The sequence below is a fragment of the Tiliqua scincoides genome, chromosome 2, assembly GCF_035046505.1.
Source record: "Tiliqua scincoides isolate rTilSci1 chromosome 2, rTilSci1.hap2, whole genome shotgun sequence".
NCBI classification, from domain to species: Eukaryota; Metazoa; Chordata; class Lepidosauria; order Squamata; family Scincidae; genus Tiliqua; species Tiliqua scincoides.
In genome coordinates, this window is record NC_089822.1 from 124,439,928 (window position 1) to 124,454,196 (window position 14,269).

The 14,269-nt window shown below is 44.5% G+C and overlaps 1 protein-coding gene across 1 annotated transcript in view; it reads left to right on the plus strand.

Annotated features, from left to right (window-relative positions):
- Positions 1-14,269, plus strand: part of LRP1 (LDL receptor related protein 1) — a 374,302-nt gene that overhangs the window by 264,103 nt on the left and 95,930 nt on the right. Inside the window, exons 23-30 of the mRNA XM_066617850.1 lie at positions 759-959; positions 2,246-2,491; positions 5,113-5,310; positions 8,484-8,688; positions 9,747-9,911; positions 11,829-12,073; positions 12,820-12,951; positions 13,901-14,128. Of these exons, the coding sequence (XP_066473947.1) occupies positions 759-959; positions 2,246-2,491; positions 5,113-5,310; positions 8,484-8,688; positions 9,747-9,911; positions 11,829-12,073; positions 12,820-12,951; positions 13,901-14,128 (1,620 nt within the window). The remainder of the gene's footprint in view (positions 1-758; positions 960-2,245; positions 2,492-5,112; positions 5,311-8,483; positions 8,689-9,746; positions 9,912-11,828; positions 12,074-12,819; positions 12,952-13,900; positions 14,129-14,269) is intronic.

Sequence of the window (14,269 nt, forward strand, 5' to 3'; positions counted from 1 at the left end):
AGTATCTGCCTTCTTCCTCCTTGTCACCATTCACGATCCAGACACTGGTGTGCTTTCCCTTTCAATCCACTAGGAGGCACTTAAAGAAAAGTTAACTGGAAGCTGGATGAGGGGTCACCCACTTCATTCCTAGTTTGCCTTTTCTCCAGGATATTTCCTGTGCACCCAATTGTTTGCTGTTGCAAAGATAGGCAACCTGCAGTTCTCTGGCTGAATCTGGTTTGCAAAGTTTTTTGCCCTGACTTGCTTAGTTCTGCATGCCATTAGGCAGTGACTCACTAGTCAGTCTGAATGTGCCCCCTTATGCTCCCCTTTATATGCTAAGATCTTTGGTTGAGGCCCTGCTTTATATTCTCTCATGTTCAGAATAGTTAACATTCTGTCTGCGGATACGATAGTGGTTCTCATTCATCTATGCACACTTTCCTCAAACCAGAGTTCTTACTAATGATGAGCAAATAGTTCAGTTGACCTCTTTGCCATGTGCAGTACAGGCCAGGAAAGAGAGTCTGTACATAAAACTATAAATGTTCTTTTGCTCAGAAACCCTGTGATAGATGTAGGCATGTGGTTAGAATTTGTCTCTGAGCAGTTGGAATGTTCATGAACATTCAGTTCCATCACACCTGCTCAGCTGGTGATGCAACACCATCGCAAGTATGAGACAATGCAGATGTCCATTTTAACACCACAGTGTTGCACTATTTTTTTTCTGCCTGCTGTTTCTTACTGCTGTTGCTGTCCTCATCTCTTTTTAGCCCGGTGTATCAGCAAGGCTTGGGTGTGCGATGGAGACAATGACTGTGAAGATAACTCTGATGAGGAGAACTGTGAATCACTGGTGTGCAAGCCACCCTCACATACCTGTGCCAATACCACATCTATCTGCCTTCCTCCTGAGAAGCTGTGTGATGGCAACGATGACTGTGGGGATGGGTCCGATGAGGGGAAGCTGTGTGGTGAGTGTGGGGTGGAAGACAGGTTGGGTTTGTTTTTGGTGTTATCCCTTTTCTAGTAGGGGCTACAGTCCAGTGATCTCAGGGAGTAAGAGCAACTGATTTCCATACCATTCCCTGTCTTGTGTGGCTAGATGGCCAGGTGCTCTCAATTAGGTTTAGCAAAGTGATGATGTTACCTGTCCAGTTTAGCTGGCACAGTATGAATTTTGAGGCAGCATATGGGGACAATACCACCTGCTTGTCTTTCAAAGCTGTCCTAGTACCATGTTCTGCTAGCATGGTTGATAAACAGATTCACTGAACTGCATTGTATGATGCTCTAGAACTGGACTTCAGGTTTTCTGCTCTGCATAGCTGGTGTTCTATTGATCTTTTTTAAATGAATAAATCATTTTAGTGCTTTGTAGTAATATGATTGTAAACCACTTTGGGAGCTTTGCCTAAGAATTGAGATAAAAATCTTAGAAATAATAGATAACTGCTTGGAGCTGTACCAGGGTGTACTAAGTTGCCATTTAGGAATTGCGCAGTTAAATGGGTTACAGCAGGGGATTCACACTCATTTCATATAGCAGGCCAAATAGCATTCATGGTGTCTGCAGAGGGCCAGAAGGGATATCATTAAGCAGGAAGTGACATCATTAAGCAGGTGATAACCACAAATAAGCATGCTCCCTTAGGAACTCATTAGCTGCCAATGACAGAGGATAAAAATTTCAAATCTTGACCATCTTTTCAAGATATGGGAGAGACCAGTTATCACATGGACCACCTTTTCAGCAGTGCTGCTTCTGCTGAGGCATCCATCACTTTGCAGCTCAGAGGTGCTCTGCAAAGTGATGCCTCAACAGAAGTGAAACTGCTGAAAGAGTGGTCCTTTCAGGCTAATTGGACTCTCCCAGTGATGCCCTTTCAGCAGTCCCACTTCTGTCAGTGTGTCACTATGCAGCTTAGCAGCTCAGAGCAGCTAATGGTGGTGCCTAGTTATCACAGGGCCAGATAAAGAGCTTCTGCAGGCCATATCTGGCCAACAAAACTTATATTTGACACCCTTGGGTTAGAGTGATGCTTATGCTGAAAGTTCAGACCTCTGTGTTGATAATCTTGAGAGTAGAAGTGAGGTCAGATAGTTACCTGGGAAGGAAGTTCGGCTCCCAAATGTCCCTGTGTGTGTGTGTGTGTGTGTGTGTGTGTGTGTGTGTGTTGGGGGAGGCTTCACTAGTGGTTGCTTTTGGACAACTTGACTGCATAACAGGACTTTCTACAATGACTCTGATCTCCTGCAGACCTATGCTCTCTGAACAATGGAGGCTGCAGTCACAACTGCACCGTAGCACCAGGCGAAGGTATTGCGTGCTCTTGCCCCCTTGGTATGGAGTTGGGTGCTGACAACAAGACCTGCCAGATCCAGAGCTACTGTGCCAAGCACCTCAAATGCAGTCAGAAATGTGAGCAGGACAAATACAACGTGAAGTGCTCTTGCTATGAAGGATGGATGCTGGAGGCTGATGGCGAGAGCTGCCGCAGCACAGGTAAGTGCATGATGCTGATCTTCTTCAAATATCAGTTCAGCAGGATAGGACACAGACTTTGGATATATTCAGATACAGGGGCAGTGGGAATGAGGCCCTCAAATCCAATAAAGCCATTGGCTTATGCCTATCTGCTCATGTAAAGTAGTAAACAGGGACGTGTGGTGTTGGGGCAGCAGGTAAGGCAGAACTGCCCAATTGTAGTTCATGGAAAAGCACCGCAGCCACCCTGCCCGCTTACACCTGAGGAGGCTCTCCTTACTCCTGAGAAAGTGGGTGTAAGAAGAGCCTCCTTGGGGAGTCTCCTCAGGTGTAAGCGGGTGGGGCAGCTGCAGTGTTTTTCCACAGACAGTGATGGGGCAATTCTGCCTCACCTGTGCCTCTGCGCTGTATGCCCCTGCTAGTAAATGATAGTGAATTCAGGGCTATGTCACACATTATACATGAATATGCTAATTGACCCCTGCTAATTAGGTAAGAGGCACTTTTTCAAGTGGATGCTCCTTTTTTTAGCAGGGGGAGAGTAACTGGCCCACCTCACCCCAGCAATGTCTGTTCTAGTGGCTGTCTGCTGGTATTCTTTTGCATCTTTTTAGTTTGTGAGCCCTTTTGGGACAGGGAGCCATTTAGTTATTTGATTTTTCTCTGTAAACCGCTTTGTGAACTTTTAGTTGAACGGTATATAAATACTGTTAATAATAATAATAATAATAATCCATGCTGCCATCAAGTGTACACTCAACAACAGGGAGCCGCCCCAAACTCCAACAAATGATAAACTCACAGCTCACTACCGGCTGGAATCCCTTCTTTGTTGCTTATTAGTACAAATACTTCTGCATTTGGTTGTGAGAAATTGGTTTGGTTGTGAATTCCTTGTTAATTCATTTCCTTGGAGTGTTCCATTCAAGAGCAATTCAAGGAACTGAGATCTGCTTGTGATTAAGCTGCTGCACATAGTAGTCTGGGGTGCTCGCAGCGATTCTTCTCTAGTCCTTTAAAGAAATTACTTATGAGTTAGCAGGCTGAGATATTTACTTTTCAGCAGACGCAGTGTTCCTTGGGAGACCTGCGCAAAAACCTTCAGGGAAGTGAATGCCCCTTTAATGAAGAGCTCACTTCCTTGCAACTGAAGCTGGATAGTGAACGCTTAACAATGTGAATCCATTCAAGAAGATGATCCATTCACTGCGAAGAGTTTATCCTCCAGATTTATCTTTTTTAAAAGCATGATATGAAAATTTAATCAGAACAAAAGGTAGAAGACAGTGTGGAAATCACTGACCCTTAGAGGTCTCATTGGGGTACTCTCTGCAAGGTATCTACCTCTGCCCTGCCTCACAGGGAGAACCTGCCCTCTGTAACAGTAGGTACTCTAAGCATCTTGCCTGCAACACTGGGATGCCTGTTGAACAGCAAAGCGCTCTCAGATAAGGAAGGTGAATAACCTGGGTCCTTTGGAGCTGCTTTGTATGTAGGAAAGATTTTGGGTCTGCTGAAAGTTCTTGCCTTTCTGAGAAGCTCAATGGAAAAGGAAGAGCTAAAGGGAAGTGAACGGGAGGGAAAGGGGGAAATCAAAGTTAGCGTTTTCCAGCAGCCAAGAAACACATCAATGTTCCTGTCCTTTAGGGACTTGCCCTCATTCTGCAGTGTTGCAATTGGCAGCCACAAGAAAGGCTGTTCTGTTTCCAGAGCCCCAGGGAGGAATGGAATTGGGAAGAGGGGGCAGGAGCATGGCAGATTTTTTAAACGATGCATGCTCTTCCATCGCAGCAGGCCCATTTTTTCATGCTATTTAGAAAGGGGAGCTAAGTAGGCCTGTCAGGAGATGTCTCTGGACTTTTGCTGACTGAAAGCTTCATTTGTACATCACCTGGGATATGAGAGGGGGGAAGGGCAACCAGTTCTTGTCCATATTTCTGTTAATCATAAAGTATTTACTATTACTGTCATCATAATCTCGAATGGGGATGATAATGATTATAAATAAAAATAGCAGACCAAGATTTGATAAGTGAGCATAGCAGGGTGAATCCCAAAGTGAGAAAAACAGAAAGGTTGTATTTGGAAAAATGTTTTTTATTCCTTATTCTACCCCTGCTAACTGGGCAAAGGAGCACTTTTTAAAGTGGTGGCTCTCTGGCATTTAGCAGAAGGGAGAGAAAGAAATCTTGCCCCTGGTTCATCCTCAGCATAGCATTTTTCCCAGTGGCTATTTGTTAGTGTCTCTTGTGTTTTTCTTTTTTAAGATTGTGAGTCTTTTCTGGTCAGGAAATTGATTTCATGTTTCTTTGCTTTATAAATTGCTCAAGACCTCTTTTATTGAAAAGCAGCATATAAATGTTTTAAATAATCATAGTTGTATTACTAATATTCCAAGCCGGGGGGGGGGGTGTTGTTTTGAAATCATCCCTGATCTTGGAAGCTAAGCAAGGTCAGGCCTGGTTAGTACTTGGATGGGAGACCACCTGGGAATACCGGGTGCTGTAGGCTTATACCATAGTCTTTCAAGACTGAAGGTTGCCAACCACACTCTCAGTTGACATGACTGTGCTTGGAGACACATGAAGATGTAATGATAATGGAACAGTAATTCATACCTCTCTCTCTCTCATTTGCAGACCCCTTTAAGCCTTTCATCATTTTTTCCAACCGCCATGAAATCCGGCGCATTGATCTGCAGAAGGGAGATTATAGTGTCTTGGTGCCGGGTTTGCGAAACACCATTGCTCTAGACTTCCATTTGAATCAGAGCTCCCTCTACTGGACTGATGTGGTAGAGGACAAGATATACCAGGGGAAACTACATGAGAATGGAGGTGAGTGTGAGATTACCACTGTGGCAAGAAAATAGGGTCCTGGGAGCTGTTATGTCCAGCTCAAATTAAATCTGCCTTTTCTGTGAAGCCTTTGTTACCATGTCCCTGCTGTAACTAAGCTGATTGCAACAATCACGTTTTCTTCAATTGCTTTGCTCCTTTTGCTCCTGTTTGTTTCCCTTGATCTAGATTGCAAGCACTTCGGGACAGGGACCTGCCTTTTCACTCCACATGGAGTGCAATATACATTGATGGTGATCTATAATTAAATTTAATAAAATAAATAATTTGGGGAAAAACCAAAAAATAATAGACTAAGGCTTGCTTACAGTTATTGTTTGACTTTTCTCTGTAAACCACTTTGTGGACTTTTTTTGTTGGAAAGCAGTACATAAATATTATTATTGGTAATGATAATAATATGCCTTGGCTTGTCTAAGAATAAAGGGTGCTGCCTTATGTTGAATTAGACCATTGGTCCAACAAGCTCAGTATTGTCTGCACTGACTGGGAGTTGCTTTCCAGGTCTTTCTTTGTCCCTTCATGGGTGAGGACCCAGGTGACGCACAGGATCCCAAGGCTCCTACCATCAGTGCCCTGCTAGAACACAAATTTTTTTTTTAAAAAAGCTAGAATCAAAGTTGTGGTGGGACCTCCATACAATCTTTAGACCCCAGTATTGGTTCAAGAAGCTTGCTGATCCTTGCCATATAGAGCAACCCTTGCTTCTAAAGGCCCTCAAGTTCAAGGGTTCCTGAAGAAATAGCAAGAGATGGAAGAGCAGTTGCATTGGCATTCAGGTGCCAAAATACTATTTTGTAGGCAATTGCTGGGTTCTTATTCTGTAACAGGCAAGTTCTCCTGAAGCTCTGGGAAACTAAATAAATAAATAGGTAATAGCCTGAGCCCCAGTAATGGGGAACAAATGCTCTTGAGGATGATTAGATTAGCAATTCTAATCTGTGCGTAGAAATTGGCAGCCATTTAACTTGAATCGCAGCAGGGCTTCAGCTTCAATTCAGTTCAATAAGACATTATCCTCAAACAAGGCAGACAAGTGTTCCTATGTACATGGCAAGGGCAGGGCCCTTTTAACAGGGAGCCCATTGAAAGAGAGACCCCACATCTTTATATTTAATTCCCCTGGAACTGACAATCAGCCACGCTTCAAAGTCCCACAGAAGAGACATCTCAAAAAGATACAGAACAAATGCAACCTTCCCCTGGCGTCACATAGTAGATGAAAAAGGGGTGATACACTGATGGTTCCCTGCCTGCTCTGCCTCCTAGCATTATCCTTGCAACTTTGTTCAGTGCCCGAGAAAACCTGCAGGTAGTTATCATAGTTATGTTAGGTTGGTGAGTTCTAAGTATCCAGCAGGGCCAGACCTTGCTTAAATCTCCAGTTTGGCCGCTTGATTTAAAATTCAAGTTTTTAGACAAGGTCAAAAGACTCTTAGTCCATCTTTCTTTCTGAATGTTTGTCCCTTTTCTCTGTTGATTTTGGGCATAGATGACATTGTCAGGTCTACCCAGCAGATAGGAACCTCTTTGGGAAGTGGGAAATTGGGAAGTGGGATGGGGAGAGTGGTGGGGAAAGAGAAGCTCCATGGTGTGAGCCGTCCGTCCCCCCCTTCACTTGCCCCTGTGTTGATGCATCATAAGCATCAGTGTTCAGTCCTCTGTTAATGATATCTTCTTTCTTTTAAATGTTGATCATTATGTGGGAGTTAATTAGCATTCTTGGAGCTTCCCTAATGATAATTATAGCCTGGCAGCTGCCTTAACAAAGAGCTGAGCATAACCTGATTAGTGCCTTGAAAAGGCCAATGATTCCAGATAGGTGGAGACTTTGGTGATCATAGGGCATAGGGGGCAGCTAGGAAAGGTCCTGTGCATGGGAAGGTGGAAATTAGAACCTCTACCCCCTCACTCATCTGACTGTGGTTTTCTAGAAAGGGACAGCTCTTTAGGTTTGGAGCCTGATGGGCTAGTATCCCTGGTCTCCCACCAGAGTCTCCTTGTTCCTAATGACTTCCTCTCAAATGGAGTTTTAGCCTTCCTCAGTTCTTTTCTGAGGACAGATTGCTAAATGCAATGTAGTCAAGGCTAGGATTCCTCTGGTTTTGTCTGGAGAGTAGAATTTTGAAGGAGGCCAAACGGTTGGCTCACATTCTGGTTGAAGTGATCCGCATTTGCTTTATTTCTCAGGACGTCTGGGCATGTTATCCTTTATCACTTGGCTGATGTATTAAAAGGTACCAGCCTTGTTTCTCTCCAGGCATCTACTTATCCCAAAGCAGTGGCTAGAGATAATCAAACATCAGTGTATGCCTGAGACTGGAGTCGTTATCTAAGTAAACTTTAAAATAGATGACTGCTACCCTGGAGTTACCCCCACATGGTAGGGGTAGAAAGGTGGAAAAATGAATGCCTGAGCGGATTCTCCAAAATGCCCCTTGGAATAAATTGGGCAAAATGTATCTGTTATTAACATTTCCCAGAAAATTGGCACACTGATATGCCAGGATACTTGGGCTTTTTAACATTGATAGGAATAGCAGTAACTAACTTGCTCAGTAGGTTCTCTTTATCTGGGCACATAGTGTCCAAAGCATATTTTATGTACAATTTTCTTTTCTTTCGTGGACAGGAATAGGAGAAGGACTATTTCAGAAAAACCTGATAAGCATTGTCAAAAGTGAGGGCAAGTTAAGCGCTGGCATTCTCTGTGAATTTCTGAGAATCTCCTCTTTCTTTTTTATTAAGAAAAACCCAACATGTTTCTGGCCGTTGTGGTTGCAAAGATGTGTTTAAAATGTAAAAAGCATTGGCAGAGAATGGAACTTCTTTATCCAGCATAGTCCCCAGTAATATTCCCAATATGCCCCCAATACTCTTCTTGTCCTAATCTAGACCAGCAGATTGTTGCAGAGGTAAAATTGGAGGAGGATTGCTGCCCAAAGCTTCCTGAAGAAAGACAGGTGGGATAAAAATGCAACTTTTTTTTTTTAATGAGGGAAAGAGCCAGAGGATAAGGCCCATAGGGTGTTCACTGAAGAATCAGACAAACTGGGTTGGAGAGCCAGAGTTGGGAACGGCAGCTTTGTAAAGATAGACAAGAAAGGCTGGATGAAATAATGTCTCCTGATCCTGTTGTTGTTGTCTTTCAGCCCTTACCAGCTTTGAAGTGGTGATCCAGTATGGCCTTGCTACACCTGAGGGGCTTGCTGTGGATTGGATTGCTGGCAACATCTATTGGGTAGAAAGCAACCTGGACCAGATCGAGGTGGCTAAACTGGATGGGACCATGAGGAGTACCTTGCTGGCGGGGGATATTGAGCACCCTCGCGCCATCGCCCTAGACCCACGATGCGGGTATGATACTGGAAGTAGGGGACAGAGAGACAGTATTATTAGCATCTTTGTGTAAGGCAACAAAAATGTAACAAGCCCTGCCACAAGTGACCTTGGGCAAAACACCCACCTTTCTGGAATTAATTGGTATATTACAATCTTGTACTCAGTGGCTTGTATGCAAGGGAAAAAAGCAGAGAAATGCAGTCATGATCATGAATTGATTGAATATTCAAGAGATTTAGCAGAGGGCCTTGGGTATTCTGCAGTTCATTAGTTATTTAATTTTCTCTTTAAATTGCTTTGTGAAGTTTTTGTTGAAAAACGGTATATAAATACTCTGGTTAACAACAATAATGATAATAATTCCGTGCAAATGCTGCAAAAGGACAGTATTTAGTGCTGTGCACCTCTCTCGGTACACCTATGCCTCTCTCAAGATGAATGTGCACAGCAGAGAGCTAAATGGGCTTTCCGTGCAACATGTTTCTGCTTGCAACTAGAGTTGTAGACTATTACTAAAGGTTCTCTTCACTTCTTCCCTAGTTTGGCTCCATTCTCTACAGAAAGAATGTCTGTTTGTAAGGGCCTGTTCCTATCCCAAATACCCAGTGCCGATGCAGATGCAACGCAGCCCCGAAATAAGGGAACAAACATTCCCTTTCCTTAAGGAGGCCCTTGTCGCTCCCCTCTCACTGCATAATGCAGCACACACCACATTGGCCCAGCTGCATCAGCACTGGAAAGTTGGATAAGTTCAGGCCCAAAGTCAAGATACATTCTGAGACAGCCTCATGTCACTTCTTTGAACATGGCCCTTTTGAGGGAGGGGGGAAAAGAGAGAGATTTGCATCTCTCAGCATAAAGCCTTGTGGACACTACAGGGAGAAGGTAGGTTACCTTTTCCTGTTTGCCTTGCCCATATAAATGCAGCCATCGTTGAAGAGGGTATTAGCTGAGGATTGATAACTCCAGACAAGGAGTTTATACTGTCAAGCAGCACATACTGCCAAGGAACCACCCTTCAACTGGAAAGGAATCTTGTTGGTCTCAGCACTTGTATGCCTCTCTTCTTTAAGGATCCTCTTCTGGACAGACTGGGATGCCAGCATGCCCCGCATTGAGGCAGCTTCCATGAGTGGTGAGGGCCGGCGTGTCATCCACAAGGAGACAGGCTCAGGAGGCTGGCCCAATGGACTCACTGTTGACTACCTGGAGAAGCGAATCCTGTGGATTGATGCCAGGTTTGTACTAGAATTGCGGCTTGATTTTGACTAGAAATCAGTAGGGTAGACCAGTGGTTCCCAAACGTTTTTGCACCAGGACTCACTCTATCAGGACCTACGTAGCTTTATGAGACTAAAAAGAAAGTTTCACTTTACCAGCCTCTCAAGTCTGTTTTCATCCATTTTACTATGGGGTGTGTGGTGGTGGTGGTGGTAGATTTCTGGTGCATTTGTTGATCTCCACATTCATTGGATTGCGACCATTCTGGTGGCCTTGTGTTCCCCCTTCACCTGGCCTTCGATAAAAGCTAAGGCATGTTTGCCTACTTGTGAGTAAACACACGAGTGGCTCAGTTTCTCTTTCCATAGAGCAGTCATTTTCGACCATTGTGCCATGGCACACTGATGTGCCACGAGTGGTCCACAGGTGTGCCACAAGAATTTGGGGGAAGGACATTAATTGGTAGGGCTAATGGGGGATGTGAGCCCCCCACCAGCAGCATGGAGTCACTTATCAAAAACCTGATGATGTGCCTTGACAATTTTAGTGCCTTGTCAGTGTGCTGTGAGCTGAAAAAGGTTGAAAATTGCTGCCATAGAGCTCAATACATTTTTCTTAACAACTTGGAAAGGGGGAGACTTACTTTTTGAGTGTTTTTTTTGGGGGGGGGACCTGTGTTCCTTGGATTGAGACCATTCTGGTGGTGTTGCCTTTCTCTTGACCTGCCCTTCAAAGTGGACTGGGGCACAGCTGCCTACTCATGAGTAAATGCATGCGTGTGGCTCAGTTTCATTTTCCATAGGACTCAATACATTTTCCTCTTCAGCTATCAGCTTGTCAGTTTCTTTTATGACCCACCAACAATCAGATTGTAATTTACTCTGGGTCACAACCCTCAGTTTAGGAAATACTGGGATAGACATCCCCCCCTAAGAAAAAAAAACACTAAGAGTGTGCATAAGTTTTTGATGCTATTGGTGCCCTGGTATCCATTGGCTAATGCTGATGTGGTTCTCTCTTCCCTCCCCCCCCCCCCCATTATCGCACTGTAGCTAATTTTTCTTCTTTTCTCCTGTTTCTATTAGTCATATGACTGGTTCCATCCAATCAGAGTGACACATGTCAGACAGTGACACAGGGTGATGCCATAAAATTAGCTAGATTTGCCTGTGTGATGATGCAAGGAAGCTGAGAGTGAATTAGGGTACAATCGTAAGCGTTGCTAAAAATGGATTCAATCAGCTTTTGAGTAGTTTTGGCTCAGCTATAATTTGTAGGATTGTTCAGTATCTGAATAGAGAAGCATATGCTAATTGTCACAAGGTTGCATGTTAATACAAATATTGTGAGGGGCAAGAATAAAGCTATGGGAAATGGTTAGAGTAACTCCTGCCATTGTAAATTCCATCAACAAAATGTGCCTGTTGCACATGTTCAGTTCTGGAGTTAGGTAGGTAGGTTGTGTGTGTGTGTGTGTGTGAGAGAGAGAGAGAGAGAGTGAGAGAGAGAGAGAGAGAATCTGGGTATGTTGGCACCATTAGTTTTTATTCCATGCCATCTTGTTTCCTGAAATGGCAGGCTGGAATGCCTGCCCTGAGTAAAGTTAGTGGTCAGCATACACTACCTTCAACCAATTGTCTTTTTGGCTTTAATCCTACACACACTTCCCGAGAGCAAGCCCCATTGAACATAGTAGAATTTATTTCTGAATAAAGATGTATAGGATTGTGCTGTTGGTCTTAAAATTTTGAGGTGCCTTCCCTGGGGAGATCTGAGACGGCCCCTCTCTTTCTGCTTTTAGATGAATTGTGAAAGCACGCTTCTGCCACTCAGAGGTTCTATGCTTATAGCTACTTGCTTTTACTGTGCCCTTTTCCTCTGTCACATACCTGGCCACTGCCATTGACGTGTGACTCTATCACATTCCTCCACAGGTCAGATGCAATCTACTCTGCTCTCTATGATGGCACAGGCCACATCGAAGTGCTGCGAGGGCACGAGTACCTGTCGCACCCCTTTGCGGTCACTCTTTATGGTGGTGAAGTGTATTGGACTGATTGGCGCACAAACACCCTGGCCAAGGCGAACAAGTGGACAGGCCACAACGTCACTGTTGTGCAGAGAACCAACACTCAGCCCTTCGACTTGCAAGTCTATCATCCTTCTCGCCAGCCTCTAGGTGAGATGCAACAGAAGAAAGGGCAGGAGAGCCGGGCACTTGGGAATGTCCCCTGAAGTCAGGAAGGCAGGATCAAGTCTTCAGTCCTTCCTGCCAAAAACTGGCCCCAGTTGTTTAATATCTTGCAGGCCTTTGTTTATCATTGCCTAAATATTAGGAGGATGAATATTTATATAGTGCCATCGGCATACATGGTGCTTTATAAAGTGTCTTAATACAAGACAAAGCAAACAGGTCCTTTTCCTAAGCACCTTACAGCTTATGTTTTGTTAGCAGTGAGACAGCAAAGGTAACAAGGAATGAACATGTGAAAAGCTACATGTATTTGTGTTTTTCGCTGCCTAACTGAAACAAAATACAACAGATCCATGTTAGGATTTTAGCTCATGTGAGTCACTTGCAGTGTAAAGACTTCACTTTTCCACAGTGCAGAATGACCCTTGCTAGAACTTGAGCTTCTTGGACTATAGGATTTTTCAATTAGTTCCGGGGTTTGCATGGGAAATTCGTGCCATTGTGGTGACTTAAGAGCTACCTACTTTGTGGGACAGGGCTGAAGAAAGCAGAGATTCAGTCTTGTGCTGCCCAGCTACCCAAAAATCCAGGCTTCTCTTTTCCAAGTGATTCTGTGTTCTATCTCCCCCCCTTCCCAAAGCAGAGTTATGCTTCATCCTCCTTTTAGAACAGGACTGTGCCCTTCCCAGGATTGACACAGCCACTATTTTCTCTTTATTTTGTTGTTCCAGCTCCCAATCCTTGTGAGGCCAATGGAGGAAAAGGACGTTGCTCTCACCTCTGCCTAATCAACTACAATAGCACCTACTCCTGTGCCTGTCCCCACCTCATGAAGCTGGCCAAAGACAACACTACATGCTATGGTAAATGGAAGGAAAGGCATTTGTCTCCTCTGCAACCCAAAACATATGTATCTGTACGGAAGAAGCCCAACCCCAAAGATACAGTGTGTTTCAGGGCAACACTGAGCTAACGTAGCTTGTCGTGTCTTTGCTGGCTGTCCAGTGCAGGCATTTATAGGTTCCAGATTAGAGTTTGCGTAGCCAGCCCGTAGCTCTTTTTTGTGGCCCCTGTGCAGTCCCATAGTTGGGTTCCATCATTGAAGCCTTCTGGGGCTCTTTTGCTCAGGAGGAAACACGGATGCCTCTGTGGAGTAGAGGGTGGCTTGTTGATAATGTGCTGCTGGGGGCTGGGTGACCCTGGCAGTAGATCTAGCAAGCCGTGCCTGGGGCATGGTGGACTCCCTTGGTGTTGTGGGAGCACAAATTTCCAAGTTCTAAGTACGTTCTGCTCCCAGACAGTAACTTTCTCATTTTGGCTTCCAAATATTTTCAGATATAGTAGCAACTGTTTATTTATTCCCCAGGCCTACACACATTTTGCCGCCTTGAAAATTAGGCCTATTCTTGGGTATATTTGGGGTGCTGAATAAAAAAATGGCATCAGTTTTGCCCAGCTGGCTCTAGTTTTGGGGGTACGACATATTCACCTTATATTCTGCATCAGGCAGCTTGCTCGTGAGGAAGCCATGGCAGTGAATCAGCATATAAGGTGACTATGCCAGATGATTAGGGCATGCCCTATGCTACAATTGTTAACCATTTTCTTATCTGTCAAATTGTCAGTCTGGCACTGGCATTGCTTTACAGATGCGCCAATCCACAGCCCAGTTAGGTCAGCTGAGCACATTTTCTGGGTAACCAGACCATAAACCTTGTGGTCCTAGTTTTTCGTAAACTGAATTGCTGTGTCTGAATCTGTGAACCTGATTGGAATGAAGTCCCATCATTTCTTCTTGGCTTCTGTCTCCAGAGTTTAAGAAGTTCCTGCTCTACGCCCGCCAAATGGAGATCCGGGGGGTCGACATTGACAACCCCTACTACAACTATATCATCTCCTTCACTGTACCTGACATTGACAATGTCACAGTAGTTGATTATGACGCCATGGAGCAGCGGATCTACTGGTCAGATGTCCGCACACAAACCATCAAACGGGCATTCATAAATGGAACCGGTGTGGAAACAGTTGTGTCTGCAGGTGGGGACAGCCTGCAACATTTTGTCTCTCTCCCCTAAAGTTTCATCATGCTCCATGCTGCACTTTAACAGTGCTTTGTGAGATATATGTTGAATCTGTTTTTCCCATCAGAGAAAAATACCGCTGCCTGCTTTTCTGTTG